General features: G+C 40.1%; 1 protein-coding gene across 1 annotated transcript in view; it reads right to left on the bottom strand.

Annotated features, from left to right (window-relative positions):
* Nucleotides 1–18433, bottom strand: part of vwc2 (von Willebrand factor C domain containing 2) — a 51163-nt gene extending 32730 nt beyond the window's left edge. The window contains exons 1-2 of the mRNA XM_032554079.1: nucleotides 18182–18433; nucleotides 1283–1998 (exon numbers count right to left, since the gene is read on the bottom strand). Coding sequence (XP_032409970.1) covers nucleotides 1283–1921 — 639 coding nt within the window. The 5' untranslated portion in view covers nucleotides 1922–1998; nucleotides 18182–18433. The remainder of the gene's footprint in view (nucleotides 1–1282; nucleotides 1999–18181) is intronic.
* Nucleotides 18434–19531: the final 1098 nt, after the last annotated feature.

Genomic DNA, 19531 nt, shown 5'->3' on the forward strand with positions numbered 1-19531 from the left:
TGTATTAACATTGAAAGCCCTAATATATAGCACATAAAATTCCTGCTAAATTCTTTTAAGCTTGTGGTTGCAACACAACAGAATATATAAAAGTTCAAGGCATTTGAACATTTCTGCATAGCTATATACCTTACACACGCACACGCCCACACACGCCTGCACACAAAGGCCTGCACATGCACACACAAAGCTCAATAAGACTGCCTTGATTGTTTAGGGGAGTATGTATTCAGTGTCAGAAAGCGACATCTATGGGGAAGTCTCAGTTCTCTCAATTTTATTGCCAATGAGCGCCTCATTTTCGAGAGGGCAGAGCTGAGAATTGAACTACCCTATTCAATCAGAAGATAAGGAGAAATCAATAGGAACTGGGAAACAATAGAAAGATGCTTCCAATTTCCTCAGCGTGTGAGTCTGGGTCGGCTATCCAAGTGTTTTGTGTGTCTGAAGATAGAGGAGGAAAAGGTGGAACAAAGACTGGGGCGCGTAGAGTTTGATTTACATTCAGAGCGTGCAAGCACAGGTTTCATTTTGCAGCTGCTTATATGAAGTCATACACCTCCAGTCCTAACAAGAGAGCTGAGGCTCGTTCTGCAGATTGCTGAAGCTTGTGCCTCCGCATGGCACTCCACTGTGAAAAATGGAGCGAGGTAGCACTTAGCACGATGCCCCAGAATGTAGCAATCAAGCATAAAAAACCAGCCTGTTGCTCCGGTTCAAAGCCTCTGCCCTACAAAAGGCCCAAAGCTCGACGCATATCAGCGGGGAAGACTTAGAAGAAGATACTCCACATTAGGCTCAACCATCTGTGGAGACACTACATACATAAAAAGAGGCATTAGGGTTCAATTTATTGCCTCATAAGAGACATAACACTCAGATGGTGGTGCAATCCTGAGTCAAGCCTCTTTATGAAGACGTGACAGCAGATAAAAGAGTAAAGATCTCAGTGATGTGTCTTTCCCAAACGCCCACATGTATGAGCATGCCCTGCAGAGTTGGAGCATTACTGGAGCTGTAGCTCTTTGTATCGACTGAATATGGAGGCACTCTGCTGAAGCTGCATGGCTAAAACTCAGCCTACGGTAACATTCTGCTACACAAGTGCTGACCTTTGCCATTATAAATGTGCCTGTGTGCTCGCTTGTATGCTGCAAGGCAAGGTTACTTGTTTCTGTGTAGCGGCGGTAATAAACTCCATTGATGGCGTAGAGTGTTCGGTCAGCAATTCTTTCAGGTCGGAGCATGTCAACGAGGACTGAAAGTGGTAAAGCGGGCTCACCTTAAACTCTTCTAGTGAGGCGTAGACCTTGCCCCGAAACTCGCAGTAGTTTTTTTTCTCCTTGCACAGAGGGCAGCACTGGCTGGTGTCCACTTTGATGCAGCGAGGGTGGACCTTGGGACATTCGGGCTTGGTGCACAGAGGGCCCTCGTCCGTGCAGAGGCAAGGACACGTCGAGGGGCCTGGGGTGAACTGGTCGCCGATGGCAAACACAAAGCCGCTCTCGTCCATGCAGCCTTTCCCTCTGTAGTCCGGGTAGGCGTACTCGTCGATGGCATCCAGGGAGAGGGCCACGTCTCTGGTGGGGCCCTCGTCTATTTGGTTTAGGCTGTCCTGTTCACTCCACTGCTGCTCGGATTCGCCACCTTTCAGTCCGCGTGACAGGGAGCTAAAGCTAGGCCCAGTGAGGTCTGGGGCAGTCCTGTTGGGGCCGAAGGCTTTGGTTTCCTGAGCGGCATACTCCAGCGGCTCCTCTGGACTCTGCTTGTCCTGCTGTTCCTCATGACGGGACTGGGTCAGCACCTTCTCCAGACGATCCCGGCTCACCGGCAGCGTCGCTATGGGATTGCAGAGGGCGCCGCTCATCAGGAACCCCAGAAGAAGGAGAACTTCCGCTGCCATGGTAACGGAGTGCAGCATCTCTTCCCCACCGGCAAGGTGGGAAAACACCTTGGCTCACATAACACAGTTCACATCTCAGGTGCGAGCCAGTCCATCTGGAAAAAGAAAATTAAACTGGGGTTACGTGTTCGGCACTTTGTCACTTTTTATCATCTCGGCTCTGATTTTCGTCTGAGTCTCGTTCCCACAAGCAAGCAACCACTGAGTGTGAGGCAAGCATGTAGCATCAGTGAATTGGATCATCAGGAAAAGAAGTAGACACAAAGACACGTTAGGAAATCGATAATGCTTGGTACTGTAACACTTGGCAGCATCAATCAGTCTCTGCGGTGTTAGAGTTAGGGGAAAATGGCCAATGAGGGAACTGAATGTCACCCTGCTATGGAGCAGCGAGCCGGGATCAATGTCTGTTTCTTTTCAATGAATTGCAGCCAACGGTACACAAAGAGAGATTGATTTGAAAATGGAACATAATGCCATCTTGGAAAGATAACTTTACAACAGATTTCAGAGATATGAGAGCAGCAGTGTCAGTTTCAAAATAAAGGCCAATCTGCTCCATCTCTTTTTTATTTTTTTTTGCAAAAAAACCAACAAAATGTCACTTTCTGAGACCCTGTCAGCACTCAGGAATTGACGTACGCCGGCTAAAAGCCCTCGGATCAGCTGCAGAGGCTGCACATTTTTAAAAAGCAGCACGGCCGATGTTTCTGTTTTTGTCTCCTGCTTAACTTGATTTACTGCATCGTCTTGAAATTCAAATGCCTCCTATGACGCGTCGCTGTGTCTGGTGGCCTACTTTCATTCATTTCCTTCACACCCAATGTTTGGCGTGATCGCTGAGCTCCTTTTAATGGGCTGCAGTCAGTTTGACACACAACTTGTTTTGCAGAAAAACATTTGATTACTTAGCACTGACAGACCCAAGTATTAACTGGAAAGTTGTGTCAAAGCGTATTCATGGCAAGTTATTAAAAGAGGACAGCTGCTCATAAATTGGTGCATAAGGATCCTTGCAAAAATGTTCGTAACCTCTTTAATTCCAGCTTTTAATTATAACAACAAACTTCAACATTTTTCATTGCGAAATAACAAAGTGAAAAGTGAAAGAAGTGAAAAGAAGATTATACTTATAATCAGCTCCCTGTACTCTGATACTGTTATGGAAATTTCATTAATCAAAGAATGAGAATCTGTTTCAATAATAAGAGAAAGATTCATCTTTGTCTTTAAGTTTCTTTATTGGAAGGCAAAAGCGTTCGAAGATCCGTCTCACTGAACGCAGTCACATCACATCGTTACACAGTCACAGCAAGGAAAAGACCCAAAGCCTGGTCTTATCTCTAGTGCCAGATGGACACAAGACAACCCTGACCCCCACCTCATGAACTATCCCTCACCTCTGGGAGGGGATGATTTTATGGAAGGAAAGAGAGCAGGAGAAACTTCTAATTCTTCTTTGTCAGTTACTTATGGGTTCAGGGTCAAACAAGGGTACAAACTACTTTCCACACATGACAGTCATTTAAGACAATTGCCAGGTTAAGCATTTTACCCAAGATGTCTTCAGGTCTCTTATACTATCACAGTATTATTTATCAAAAATGAAATAAGGCTGAAAACGAAATTTTCTATTACAATACCTATAAATAAAGTGTAACACACTATTTTCAGAAGTAAAGGATAAAGTTTTTCACAGTATTACCATGAATCATATAAACATTAATTATTTATTTTGTTGTGTCAAATGTGAAAAGACTTGATCAAGTAATTTTACTCAAAGAGAGAAGAACTGTGATGAGAAAAACTTCAATCGCTTTTATCAGAGATTTTAGATGCAGGCTGATAAAATTCGATACTTGCTTTTTGGCTAGTATCAGAGCAATTTCCGATATCAATATTGGATACTGGTATGCTCGATCTATCATCTATGAAATGTCTTATCAAAAAATAGAAGTAATTTGCTAACAAACTCAGCAATGGTACCCATGGTAACTCTGGAGGAGCTGCAGAGACCAACACCTCAGTAGAAGAATCTATTAGGGGTTAACTTCACAAATTTGACCTTTGTGGAAGAGCGGCAAGAAGAAAGCAAAAGTTAAGTGAAAGAAATAAGTCAGGATTGAAGTTTGCTTTAAGCTACAAACATCTAGAAGGAGATTATCTGGTCAAATAAATCCCAAGCTGAGTTTTTGTGGCCTCTCTATCCTGTGGTGCAACATGGCAGTTTAGCAAAAAAAGGCTGATGCTGTAAGAAAACCTAATAATTGAGACTTGGGAGAATATTCACCTTCCACCAGAACAATGACCCAAAATATCCCACCAGAATGACAATGGGCTGGTTTATATCAAAGCATATTCATGCGTTAAAAGTGGCCCAGTCAAAAACCTAAATCTAATTTAGAATATATGATCTGAAATCCCAGCTTGCAGACGCTCTCTATTTAATCTGTCTGAACAAGAAGAATGGGCAGGAATTTCAATCTGCATGTGAAAACTGCTGGAGAAATCCCCAAAGACTCGCAGCTGTAGTTTCAGAGAAAGATGCTTCTGCAAAGTAATTACTCAAAGGATTTCTATTTGTTCAAAATCAGGAATCACTTTTCCTCCAGCTCATCATTACACGCCTCTTAGTGCTCAACACAGGAAATCCTATAAAATATGTTTAAGTTTTATCTTTATCTCAACATAAAATGTGATTTTCCTAGAGGTGTGAATACCTTTCAAGGCAGGTTTAGCTATGTGAAAAGAAACCAAGCAAACCAGATGGACCACGGATTCAGTTTGAGTGAAAGCAAACCAGATTCCCTCCGCATGTTTTAGGTGACGCCTTTTGATATTCATGAATTCAGCTTCATTCTGTGGGACAAACGATGGCACCGCTATCACACCGGCGGTGTTTGAGGAGCGTTTCTGCTTCTGAATTGCCGCGTTTGAGGTGGAATCCTTGCAGGCGGCGGCGACAAACGAGGAGGAAGCAGAGCGAGGTGCATACCGATAACGCTGCTGCAGCTGACAGAGACGGGGAGCGATGAGCCCCGGCCTCATTAGTAAAAGGACCTCATTTGTCTTTTCTCGGCCTCACCTCTCCACCCTAACAGCTGTTATGAGCTGTCACTCTAATGCCGCCGCCATGGCCGCCGCGCTCTGTGTGGCCCTCGGGGTGTTTGGCAACATGAAGCAAACTGGCCTGGGCAACACGATGCTGCTTATAGGTAACTGGTTTCCTCACTGCCTGTGTCTAACGATGAAGCAGACTGTTTACAGCAGCTTGTTGTGTCACAGATTCATGTCAAAATGTCCCCCGAGTGAATGTTAGTGTCATGGCTGGCTGAGTACCGAGTCGGGATAATGCGCTTTAAAAATCCAAATTGGACATAAAATATGAAAGAGCACACTTGGCAAATAAGCTGAGCACTCGATAAAAATGACTTGTTGATCCGAAATGTGTGCTGGTTACAAGGAAGAGATTTCAGATCCAGAATATTTTTCTCTGGACGCTAATTCTGTGCACCCATAACTGCTGCCATGCCTGTTCCACAGAGTTCAAAACTCTTACTTTCTAAAGGGGAAGTATTATGTGCTTTCCAGGCACAATTTATACCACAATCAAGTAACCATGTTATCATCAGCTGTTATAAGAATGCTTTAAAAGAAATTTGACCTCTGTCTCTTTAAGAAATTCCTGCTCTTTCTGAAACCTTCAGGAAGTCATTACTTCACAGGAAGTTGTGGTCTTTTTTTTTACCAGCATTTCCCTGAAAAGTAGCTCCTAAAATGAGCTCAGCTGATGCTTAGCTCTAACAGGTGTTTGCTAATTGCTGCTGGCTAGTCTCCAGGAAATGAGTGGGAGGAGCTAAGTCCGCCCACGCATTTTGAACAGCTGAATGGCTGCCATGGAGATTAAATAATTTATCAAACATGCATGAAAAAATCGAAACAACACTCCAGGTATGTTTTTGATTAGAGAAAGAATTTGTAAATATCAGTGGTGGGCCGTGCATTTCACAGCTGGGCCTTCAGTAGTGCTCATCCAACCCTCAATAACTATTTTATGGCTATAAAACTTCTACTGCAGGTACAGCTGCGACACATAAAAAAAACATAAAAATAACCTGATAAAATTGCAATATTATTTAGGAATATAGCAACATTTTACTCACCAAAAATCCTGATTATTTGTACACAAAATCCATCCTCCTTTCTTTCCTCAAGATTTCAATTACTCTGTTGTGCAGATTATCTGTGCGTTTCAGTTCCATGAAGAAGTCCTTTTCTATCGCCATCGAAGCTGATGCTGAAAGTCGAGCCTGCCCGGTCCTATTTCTGCCACAAGTTTTAGTTAGTAGACTGAAAGTGGACATTATTAAATCCTTTTCCCGGTTGTGACAGGCTTGCTAGCTCCGGAGTTGCCTGACCTAGCTTAACAATGTCCAGCTTTTCTTGAAAAGTCCGTCTTGAAAATGGCTTTGACAGTAAATCTCCAACCAAATCCATTTCTTCTCCTCCTTCACCCATTGTGGGTTGACAAACCAGCTATTAAATCAACACAACAACATCTTTGCTTGCGCAGCTCGCTACAGATGCAGTTTGCTAGCTCTGGCTAGTACACGCTTTCACTATCCAATCAGAGCGTGTGAATACGCTGACGTTTCCGTACGCCTGCTAGAGGGCCTTGGTGTCGCCAACTCACAATCTGATTGGTTGAAGCAACAGTTTGATAGGCATTTATTTTATGCTACAGGGCCCGCGGAACTGATTGTGAAGGCCTCCAGGCAGATTTCTTTGACCCTGGCAACAAATAGCGGCTGAAATGTGATTGGCTAAATGCTTAAATATGAAAATACACGTCTGGAAGCAGCGCAGCCAGGGGGCTAGCAATGAAAGGAAGCGGACAGACCATTTGGAATTATTTAATACGTATTCATGGACAAAATATAATTAACATTAGTCTGTGATTCAGATATTTTTAGGCCAGCAGAGAAGGCCTTGCAGGCCCTGACGGCCCACCGCTGGTAAATATGTACTGATCTGATACTAATACTACTACTGGAACAAACTTCCAGAAAACTGCAAAACTGCTGAAACCCTGAGTTCCTAAATCAAGGCTAGAAGCCACCTGGTTAGAGCTGCCTTTTGTTTGTAGAGCATTGATCAACATATCTGATGAATATTTACTTGATGATTTTGATGACGGTATTAGTCAAATATAATGTTTTGTCATGTACTGTAAAATATCAGCCTGAGTGTTTAAATGTGTTTGACTTATTGAATCCAAATTAACTTTACGAAAATATTCAAATTTCTTAAGAGTTACCTATAGATGGCAAAACACAAGGAATAGCAGATTACTGATTAATAATTTCTATACAATCTGATAAACTAAAGTGAGGCATAAATGAACAAAAATATACTTCAGTTCTATTTACTTTGCAGGAATTTTCATGGGAGCTGATAATGTGGCCACACAGATTTGGTAAATAATTGTTTCTGTGAACTGGACTCCCCCACAAAATAAATCAAAACATTTACAAATTATGTTCAACTAAAGATTATTTTTTCACATTTTTCCGGGTACCGATAAGGTTGGAGGACTCCTAAACGTTGTTTGTGTAGTAGCTTCATTCATCTACATTCATCTTTTAGTACTTTTCCAATCCTCCAAACAGCCCTGAGCCTGAGAGAAATTATTTACCTTGAACCTTAGAATATTTCTGCAAAGCAAGGACATTTAATTATTATTCTAAACTGAAGTAATTATGGAAAAAATAGGTCAAGTGTGGGTGTCCTAACCAACACATTTTTTCTCCATACTTCACCAGTCTTCACATTTTTCTCAGCAGATGGAGATGAAAACTATTTAGCTCAAAATACAGGCAGATATGCATTTTTTATTAAGCATATAAGTATCAAACAGAGAAAAGAATTATAAATAAACAGATGATTGGCCCTTTCTTTCATTTATTTGAGACTGTGAGAAATTACACCCATTGGTTGTTTATGCAGTTTGGGGAGGTGACAGAAATGTGACTAATACGGTTATTAATTATGCAGATTTTTTCTCTCCTGTTTACTTGTTTGCGTTTGCTCTTTGAGAGCTGACAGCTGAAGCAGACAGCCTTTAAATCAGGCAATTTCACTTTGAACTGCAACCAATTCACACTTCCTGCACAGACCAGTGGCTCCAGTCTCCAAGTGTTGTTTGTTGGCAGTGAGGAAAAGAAAATGAAGCACAACAAATATTTGCATAAATGCAGAGCAATATGCTTTACCACCTTTGCAAATTACTTTTCTTTTTTTCCACAACCGTCATTCCATCCATATGACATCTCCCCGCTTTGACACAAACCTTATCTCCACTAAATGTTTAACTAATTTCCACTTCTCAGAATAATATCCAGCTGGTGTCATGAAAACAGATTTAAATGTAAACGCAGGTATTTTCCTTCTTACTGTACCGTTGTGCAGTGAAATCTTATTAAGATGAGGTTGAAGATTATCCTTTTCACCCATTCTTCATGTTCAAACACTCTTTTATTTATATTCCTGTATATAAGCCATCTGATAAAAGGTCAGAGATTTATCTCTGGCCTACAGTTCTGCAAAGACTTTTTTTTTTTTTTTGCTTCGCTGCTCTAAATTCAGTGCTTGCAAGGACACGCTGAAAGAGAGGAAACAAACAGAAAAAAAATGTGACTTAGAGACACAGTGGAGTCTGGGGAATGCTGTGGATGAATTTCCAAACTGTTACAAAGACAAAGTTGTTTCTGAGGAGTCATGTTCCCAATACGAGGCGCTAGCCGCTGTGGAGTACAAACCTTCGCTCTGTTAGCACACAGAGTTTACATAAGCCGACATCGTCAAGTTCATTCACACTGCTGACACGTTTAAACACCCACTTCATAGATTAAAAAAATAAAATAAACCTGAGCTATGAGCGGGAAAACAACTCTTCTATTAACACTTCAACTCTAAATAATGATCTCTGGGAAACAAACACTTAGAAAATTAGCATCAGACACATTTTCAACCACGCAGAGCAAAGCGGACGTGTGCTGTAGCTGTTTGCACAAACTCTACTCTTCCAAATAACTAGAATATGAGGCTAAAACATATTTCAAATTAGCATAAGAAGAATTAATTACCTACACATGAATAAATCATCAGTTGATTCTTGTACATATCTATCTCAAAAATTGAACATAATCAAAAAGTTTATTTCAGTAATTCAATTGCATAAGTTCACTAAATAGAGTAATATATCTAAACTGTTTATTCGAGTTCATTTGGATGATTATGGCTTATTTCTGTTTTTTATAGTTGAAATGTTCTGATATGACCTGCAGGACAGATGACCAGCAGAAAGTACTTGACACCATCCACCTGCAGGGAAAGACACAAAGAGTCTTTAATATCCAATGAAAGTTTAGTGGAAGGAGGAGTCCAGGGAAGTCTAAGGTGTTTTCACACCTGATATTCCAGTAGACTTGGTTTTGACTTTTCAAACTCAGAACTTTAAAAAAAATTTTTTTAGAAGACTTCTGAGATTAATCTCAAAATGTCCAAGTGTTTTCTAATAGACTTTCAAATTGCCAAACAAATATTTCCGAGATTTTGTTGAAAACTCCTGAAATTAGGAAATTTACTCTTTTTCTCTATCTACAATGGCTGAACTACATCATCATAGAGGTATGATGATGTATACATCATTATAGAGGTATGATGATGTATACATCTATGATGTATACATCATTATAGAGGCATGATGATGTATACATCTATGATGTATACATCATTAAAGAGGTATGATGTATACCTCTATAATGATGCATACATCATCATACCTCTGTAATGATGTATACATCATAGATGTATACATCATTACAGAGGTATGATGTATACCTCTATAATGATGTATACATCTATGATGTATACATCAAGTTACCAGTTTCTAACATGGGTCAAAAAACAAACAATGGTCCAAGTTTCTCCCTTTGGATTACAGTAAAGTTTGCATTTCATTTGGAAGTCGGTCTGGTGGAAGAGTGGAGTCTGTTTCCACAGGAAACAGTCAGTGATGGTTTGGTTGCCATGTCATCTGCTGGTTCTGGTCCGCTGGGTTTTCTGAAGTAAAAAGTAAACACAGCCGTCTAGCAGAACATTTTGGACTCCCATCAAAGCAGCAACAGAAACGTGTTGTGGTGTTTATGTAATTTAAATACGGCACTAAGAATTGTTTTATTGTCCTTACATGCATTAATGTTTGTCCCCTGACCGCTGTGCTGCTGCCGCACCAAGCTGTTATCCAATGTTGTTGCTGAATACATCTTTGATTAATAAATAATGGTCCAAGCAGCTGCTGCGAGCCTAATAAACCAGCAAACAAACTACACATCCCTGGCAAACAAAACAGAGGCTAATAGTGCACATTATCCGATCATATCGTTAGATTAATGGCTGAGCGATTAAATTACGCAGCCTAATGTTGTGTGTGTTGCACCACTGAGCCAGAGGATGGAAATGTAGTCCATTCAAATCAGAGACCTGACAGGTCGAGCAACAGGAGGGGGAGGGGCGCTGAGGCCGTAAAAATCCAACGTAACATCAGCAGAGAGAAAATGAGTCAGAAGAAATGATGCTGTTCCTGCAGATGTGCTTTTAGTACATAATATATCATGTGGTAATAAATATTTCATGTCTATAAATGCTTACAATAGTTCATGGGGATTGTTTTGTCATTCCAGTACTTTTCCCAAATTAATTAATTGAACTATTAAATTACTTACTGTAAAATGAATGCCTTGCTCTAAATAATGCAGTTCTTCTTCTTTTGTTTGAGATTATGAATGTGCATCATGTTAGACTGAAAGTAATATGTCTGCACTTCAATTTGTTGAATTAATTTCCTCAGGGCTCCTTCTGTTCTAACTTTAAATGATAAATTACATTAATGGTTCCTCCACAGAGTTAAGACCAAAAACTGATGACCACATTCACTGTCACCCCTTAAATGTGCAAAAACAAAATTAAATTGATTAAATTTTTATAGCAGTGGCTTAATATCACTCTAAAAAATGGAGGAAAATCCAACCTTTAGTCAGTAGAGGAAACAAAAATCAAACATTAAGGGATAGGTGGGAGGAGTTTTATGTTTTTTTTTTGTTTTTTTTTACAGAATATCAGGTGATGTAATTACTGCCATCCTCATTTTGCCAGTAAAACAACACACAGAGAGAGGGATGTCTGACCATTTATTATTGCACAATCTGTATAGAGCAGGGGTTTCCAACTCCAGTCATGGAGAGCTACTTTGACCCAACTTGTCAATGCATATTTGCTGAATCAAATGAACATCTTATTACCAGGCGTCTAAAGAATCAAAGTACATTTGATTTTTCTGCGTTGGAGCAGAAATGCATCGAAACCCAAAGAAGATCTGTTTTCAGTTTTATATCAAAATCCACCAGGTTTTTTTTTTAAATGCCTCGTTTTTTTTTAAAGGATTCATGATGCCATGCATTTTAACAACAGGCCCACAGCACCACACATCCTCCTCCGTACTTCACAGTGGGCATGAGGTGCCTGACCAAATGTCCATCCTTTGATTTATTCCCAATGTTTCAAAAATGTTTGTTGCAGAAAATCCCACATTTTTATGTTTGTAATAGAAGGAAAATAAAATATTTTTTTATAGTATTTTTAGCGTCTAATGGTTGTCATGGTAACTTGGTGACCCCCAACAGTGAGTTTTTACCCAGAGTTGGGCAGTAACTAGTTACATTCACTAAGTTACACTTGCTTGAGTAAAATTTCTGGATTCTCTACCCAGTGTGAATAACTTCACTGGATGAAAAACAAACATGTTTTAACCAAAAATTAACTAGACACAGACACACACCTGCAGTTTTTGTAAAAGTTTTATAAATTTTATATTGAAAAAAATAATAATTTGGGGAAAATAGTACTTTTAATGTAAATTCTTTTCATTTTGATCTTTAAAATACCAAAACTTCTACACAACTTTACATTAAATATTAAATGATTGAGGTTTTGAGCAGTTACGCAGTACTTTTGACAAATTTGTCCAAGAATTTTTTCTTACTTGAGAACTTTCTTGAGTAAAATATGTTGAAATAGTGCTACTCTTGTTCTCATCGTTCATCGCCGTGGCAACATAAACTTGGTCTCCGTCCAGCTTCTTGGCCACCGGCTAAAACAAATGGCCTTCTGTGTCACATCAGTTTATGCTCCAGGAAACAAAGTCTATTATTATTAGTCTATTATTTGTTATAGACTCTAAACAAACTTTATAACCATCACTGCTCCCAACAAACTCATAAAGTTTTTATATTCATGCTGGAACTTCAGCTGTTTTTAGTCATTTTAAATAACATTTCTGTTGGTGATGGGGTTTTTTTTATCACTTATTGTAAATAGTCTGATGTTCTTTATAGATAAATATACACACACATTTTGTACATTTGGCATTTTGATCCTACACAGCTGGACATTCCTTTGGACCAGATGTTTTATATATTATTATTATTATATTATTATATATTATTCTTATACCGATGTGCGTGAATCTACGCTTTGATTGTCTGCCTTGCTGATGTTTAATGTCTCCAATGTGGGACAATAAAAGTATTTCTATCCTATTCTTAATTAAAAGTTCCTACACTGCAAAAACACAAAATCTTACTAAGTAGTTTTGGGCTAATTTCTAGTGCAAATGTCTTAGTACACTTGAAATAAGACAAAACTACGTTACATGTAACGTTTTAACAAAGTAGGATTGTGATTGAGGTCAATAATTCCTTATATTGATGAAAAGGTTCTAGTTCTATTGGCAGATTATGACACTTATAACAAGACATTTTTCCAGTATTAGCACCTTTATTTTGCTGAAAAGTTACTTGCAAGTTAGTTTTGTCTTATTTCAAGTATTTACACTAGAAACTAGACCAAAAATACTTGGTAAGATTGTGTGTTCTTGCAGTGCGGAAGCTGTGAATCAATTAAAACAAGCAAAGAAGAAAAGTATTTCACAGCTATCAATATCTGCATCATTACCAAGCCTTCCATGAATGAGAACAGTTTGTTAAATAGTCAATTCTCATATTAAAACTAAAATCTCAAAGGAATTTGACCTTTCATGAAGAATGTGTCATCCTCTTTATATCACCAGCCACTCCTCCGTTTCACCTCTCCGGATAATTAGCATCATTTTTGCTCGCTACAATAAAAGCTGGAATTACATCTTTGCAGCAGGAGAAAATCATAATTATATTCCAATACACAAAAATGCATTCTGTTATTCTGCTCTCCCCCATTAACATTGCACATTTAAACGCTGTCGGTCGCTCTGCTATTATCTCAGAGAACCGACAACGTTCCCACTTACCACTGACATTTAAATGTCTGCGCTTCTAGAACCCAAATGAACCCAACATGGGCCTGAGCGTTCTTCAGCTGGAGCCACAGCATTTCTAAATCCCTCTGTCAAAGGCCAGAGTCTCCTATCAAGGCCCGGGCTGCGGACCAGAACCCGCCTGACCACCAGCAGCGCCGCGGCAGAGTTTAATCAAGCGTGCGGGATTGAACCTGGCTTCCAGGTCAGCCTTGCAGCGACGCTGACCGGAACGCGGCGGACGTGTGACTCACGAGTCGTCGTCATTTTTATCACGGAGCAGAGCGAGTCTGGACGATGCGTCTTGACAAAACAACCTGAGATCTTGCTCTGAGTTCGGCTCTGGCTAGTAATTCATATAAAGTGAAGTGGCAAGGCCTGGCCGACACAAGTGGCAGCAGTCAAGCTGAGTAAACACTGACCTGCCTCCCGCTTTCATCTCTGATGTCACTCAGGAGGTTTCTCCCAGCGAGGTTGATCGCTCTTACACTGACACAGTAACGCTATAAATAGGAACAAAATGCAGTGAAGCGTCGCTTTCATCTCCAGGAATTTTCCACACTCCAGATAAAATGTTTCCACCCATTTGTGGATTCCTAATTACACTTTAGTCTTGGTTAGTACTCCTGGATTTGGGTGAATAATGGCTGGTTTGCAAAGATGAGGCTTAACATTTTGATCACTGATGGGTGAAGTTAACAATGATCATATCTTAATCACTTCACCTGTTAGAAGGTGAGTAGGAAGGAAAACTGTGAAATAATCTGAGTAAATTTGATCAGAGATAAACTGTCATGGCGACTGGGCCAGAGCATCTAATGGGATGTTCCCAATCTCCACTGTCTGTTAGGTTATGATCACGCAGCTCAGACCTTGATGCTCAATTCCAGTTTTTCATATGTTACTAATTAAATGTGCCACAATCAGTCTTCTGTGTGAACGGTTTATGACTCCAAAACGGCCCACATGCGCAGAAGAAGAAAGTAGACGTCACACAGCAACGCATTGTTTACAGAAGTAATAATGGATGGAGACGTCTACGGATCGATTTTAAATTTATCCAGCCCAGATTATCGCCACAAGTTCATAACCAGACGGAGGAAGATAGTGAGAAAGAAAAGCACTACCGATAGCAACGGCCTTTACTTTAGCATTGACTGCAGCTTCTGAAGTCTGATTGGATGTGGCGTCAGAGCCGAGAGAGCTGCGATTACAATGTGATGCTTCACTGACGCAGACGTCTTTCATCAGTTCCTATTTATAATTTTCAACCATTTTTAACATCCAGATTTATCATGTCTGACTGGCGCAGAATTGTGACCAATGACGTAAACGTAGGAAAAAATGTGATGTCACTCTTCAGACTTTAGATGCTATAGATACGTGGTTCATGGTTAAAATTAAAACTAATTTCTGTCTTTCGGTATTCACGCAGATAAAGGATAACATCTGCTCACAAATAACTGAAATCCAGGAACACCTGAACAAGACAATAGCAAGTAGCAATTCGCCTTCATATTCCAGCTTCCCAAACTGCATTTTCTTTCAAATATTTAAGATTTACTCACAAAAAATGGAACAGGGAACAGGTAGGAATCCACTGAATGTCTAAAACAGACATCAAGACTAGAAGTGAAATCTCTAAAATAGAGACTTTCAGATGTTTAATAGTTGTGTGAATGTAGAAAACATTTAGCTCAACTAGCATAAAGGGGCCTGTAACAGATGCTGCGACTCAAACCACACCTCCAGTTTTAACGAGCTGAGCTACACAACAGCATGCCGTGTAATGCCACCAGGACTTTTTATGGCTTCCTGTCATTTTTTAGGACCAAATTAAAGTTTAACTCTCACTGCATCATTCCTGAGTCATCAGGGAGATTCAGTGAGTTAACCTCTAACGTTTGGAGGAGCTGCCATACAGAGTGAAGCAGTTCTGAGTGGAAATTATGATTCTTGCTGGAAAAACTCGCATTTTGCTTTTGTGAAAACACTTTGTCTCAAATTTTATCCACAAAGCTTTTTATCACCAATACACCGTCTGTAGAAAAGAAAACGGGTTTATATTTATTCTCCTAATCTTAATCCACACAATATTAAAAATGACAACATCACAAAATGAAATTAGTGATGTTTTGCTTTGTGCTTTCTGGTGTTTTTGTTCCTTTATAACTTTTCAGTTGATTGATCTGTGTATAAGCTAACCGGCCACTTCATTAGGTACACATGTACAGTTATGTGGCTGAACAGCGGAGCAGCTGGTTGTGGGTTCAGATCCCAGCCTGGAGTCTTTCTGCATGGTCTTTCTCTATAAACTGCTATTTGCAAAGCAGATGTGAGTTTTGGAATGGAGAAGAAAGTCGTGACTTTCAACGTTGCATTGTTGTTATTGGCAGATGGAAAACTTCAAATCTATTCTGAGGTTTACTGAGAAATATCCAGTAAGACGCCTTAGTCTGTAGGACTGAAACAATTAATCAGATTATTGAAATAATTGTCAAGTAATTTAGTATTCACTTAATTGTTAACTGAAGACTACAGACTTTTAAAAAGGTAATTTACTGAAAGAACAACATACAACAAATATATACATTTGTCATTAAAGATTAAAAAACCCTCAGTCTGTAAATATGTTCTGCGCAGAACTCTACAGGTGGCAATTATATTTCTTACTGATAACCTTTTGTAACCTAATTATTAGTCAGTTAACCAAAAACGGAGTCACCAGATCAGCTTAACACTGGACTGATGCTAAACTGAGCAGAAAGTTGATGTTTGAACATCAGCTGCAGATTCATCCTTTGCTGAAAATGATCGAGCGTTCACTAAAGAAATGCTACGGTGTTGCATTTTAGGCAAGAAAATGTTAATTTTCTTATTTAAATATTGAATTGAGGTATTTGTAAAGAAGAGGCCAAAAAAATCTGCAGAATTCTGATTAATCGTCAGACAAATTGATAGATTAATCGATTACTAAAGTAATTGTTAGTTGGAGCCCTAGTTGTGTGGATAAAAATACTTTGTTGATGCCAAAAGTCAAAGCAGAAAGGACAAACTGGCTCCATTACTGGAGCTGCAGTAACCACCTGTTAGTGGATGGACTAACCAAGAAAACCAAGAACAGGAAATGATGCACAAAGACTCACCAAAGTAAAAGGTTGGAGAAAATAAACTGCAGATTCTAATGAGTCTTGAGTTCAGCTGCAACATTTAGGCGGTGCGGTCAAAAGTTGACATGAGCAACACAAAAACATGTCACCTTGTATCAACGCTTCAGGCTGGTGGAGGCAACATAAAGATGCTTGGGTTTGTTTCCTGGCACAGTTTGAGTCTCAATACCTTAGTATTATTCCTGATCATGTCCTTTATGACCTCGAATACAAAGATTTCCTTTTAGCTACTTCCATGTAAAAAAAACAACAACTGATTTACTCCAGTAGCCTCCATCCACCTCTGGGGTATGAAATGACAGTGAAGCTGACAAATCCTCAGCAACTGTGTGCTGCGGCATGTGGATAAGGAAGAAAATATCTGAGGAATGTTTCAGACTCCTTTTGGAGTTTATTTCCTCAAAAAATGAAGAAATAAAAGGAGCAACAACCTGGTATAGGTGTACATAATAAAGTGGCCAGACCATGTATTAATATACCTGAAATAAAAAGATTCTGTCCACTTAGACAAACTATTTCCACAGTGATGTGTCTGATTGGTGAATGGTCTGACTGGTAGAATCTCGTGCAGACAGGAAGTATTCATCGGAGTAATCAAATTCCCGTCAACTTTTCAAAGTAAAATCCAGCAGCTGTCCCTCTGAACAGAGTGGATGTCCTTCAGAGGGAAAAGCAGCTCCGCAGGGCTGGAATTAACTCGGAGAGACAAATATGCCCTCAGCAGGGCGCACAGTTCATTTACTGCACGTTACAGAGTCTCTGCAACTTCACTGAGCCAACATGAGATCCACACTGCAAAACACGACCAGAAAGCTGTTTACTGTGGGATTTTACATCAATTTCAAGGAATTTACTGCAGATTAGATGTGAAATGTTTAGATAGCTGGTTTGGAACCAACAGAACTGAGTTCAGGTTGTATAAAGAGTGACTTAAATCTATTTTTTAATGCGCACAAACAGTGTGAAACAATGAAACCCAATTAGAACATTAAGGGACACAGAGGAAGAATCCACTAGTATTAAGCCATCTGCCAGTGGATGCAGAAAGCTGCGGGGCTGTCTAATTGAATTTTATCCTCTGACTGGAAATGTTGCGAGTGACCCAAATTGGACGAAAGTTTGCCTAAACACCCCACAAAAAAAAAACCCAAAAAACCCACAGCCCCTCCAGAGCTGTCACATAATCTCAGGATTACAGCAGAGCAGCAAGGTGAACATTTGCTCATGCACAGCGCCTGGCAGCAAAAGTCCGGGGCTGAAAACGAATGAAGGAGATGGAGAGAGAGCGAGATGAAGGTCTGACAGTGATGGACAGGCAGAAAATGTTGTTATTACAGCAGCATGGAAATAAAAGCCAGAAACCACAGACTATGTAGACCTTATGATGCAACCACCTGCTTGGCTGGACAGTCTGAATTTATTGCATTGTGCTCTCTTTGCAGAATGGATGCTGCATCCTGAAGTGATGAAATCTCCTAATTTAGCGAATAACACACAGTTCAGTCACTCTGCTGCTGCCTCCACAGGTGCAACATCCTCTTGTGCATGAAGCTCATTTAGCCTTTTTTTAAGATAAATGTGGATATAACAGCAACATCAGAGTAAAAACTGCGATGAAAAAAGAACATTAAGCAGTGCTAAAAGTTGATTTAAAGCCAGCGGGATCCATCCGAACGCATCCAAATGAATCAAATGTACCTGTGATCCTGGGAGCCGGATCCGTCCGTGCGCCGGGCTGAAGCTCAGCTCTCGGACAGCAACAAATGATCTGGAGTGGAGAAATGGAAACTGACGCTCGTTAAACGCGCAGTTTCCCCGGGAGGAAGCGCGCAGGTCAGCGGCTCAACTTTAATCACCGCAGCGAGGGGAAGCAGAGCGATGCGCCGCGCTGCCAAACAGCCACTGATGTCCCCGCAAAGCTCGCACTGCCACTTTATTTCTCACGGTGGCGCGGCGCAGAAATAATTTATTAAATAGAGGAGCGCGGAGGGCGGCCGCTAGGTGGCGCAGGGAAAAGTGAGAGAGGGCGAGAGCAGGCGGTCAATTAGTGCGGTTCGCGCTCCGCTGTGATTAACTGCTTTGCATAATTATCCGCAATTAGAAAGCAGCGTCACGTGACGCAGCTTGGTCAAAGGGTAATTTGGTGCAAACTGATAAAAGGCCGCAGAAAGGAAACTGTGGAAATGCAGATAATTGTGATAATTGTGGGCTCTTGCAGAGACGTGGATCAGCTGGTGGGCCGGAGGAGCTCGGAAATGAACCCAAAGGCAGAAACGGAAGTCAGTGTGACAGAAGGGAAGAAAACGGAAGGAGGTGTGAAAAGAGCACCGAGGCACCAGAATCAATGTTCAGTTAATTCCTTCTAATTTAAAGTGGAAATATTCAGAAAATGAATTTCAAAATCTTAATTTTGAATGCATGTGGGGGGCGAGAGGAGGATCTCTTAAATAAGACAAGATATTTCTATTTAATGTAGTCAGAGCCACACTTATTGTCATCCCAGCTGTAAATATTTGTATCCCCCCGTTTTTTATCAATATTCTCCTATAATTAAAGTTCCATATAGGCCATATTCATCAAACTAATAGAATTACACTCCTAGAATCTTTTACTGAATATGAGTTTCACTTTTTGAATTGAATTACTGAAATGAATCGACTTTTCAATTACACTCTCAATTACTGATGCAGCCGGATGTATGTACGCATATATTTACATCTTCTCATACCAACAATCACTTCACTTAATTTGAAATTCATGTAAGACACCAGGTCGTCCTTTTCTTATTACGACGGTAAATATTGCAAACCGTCCGATGCGTCAATATATGACGAGTTGGGAGTGAGAATATTGTCATTGTTTCAGTTGAATTTGACCCAAATTAAGTTATGTAGATTTTTATGTTATAAACACTAAGGTAAAGCCAAGAGGTCTCACAAAGAGAGAAAATCCACTTATAAAAACTCTACTAGTGATATTATGTTTAATGTTTTTGCTGACCACTAAGCAAGCACTGCTTCCCTGGTTCAATTCCTGCAGATGAGTTTT

This window comes from Xiphophorus hellerii, chromosome 22, assembly GCF_003331165.1.
Source record: "Xiphophorus hellerii strain 12219 chromosome 22, Xiphophorus_hellerii-4.1, whole genome shotgun sequence".
In the NCBI taxonomy this organism is placed as follows: Eukaryota; Metazoa; Chordata; class Actinopteri; order Cyprinodontiformes; family Poeciliidae; genus Xiphophorus; species Xiphophorus hellerii.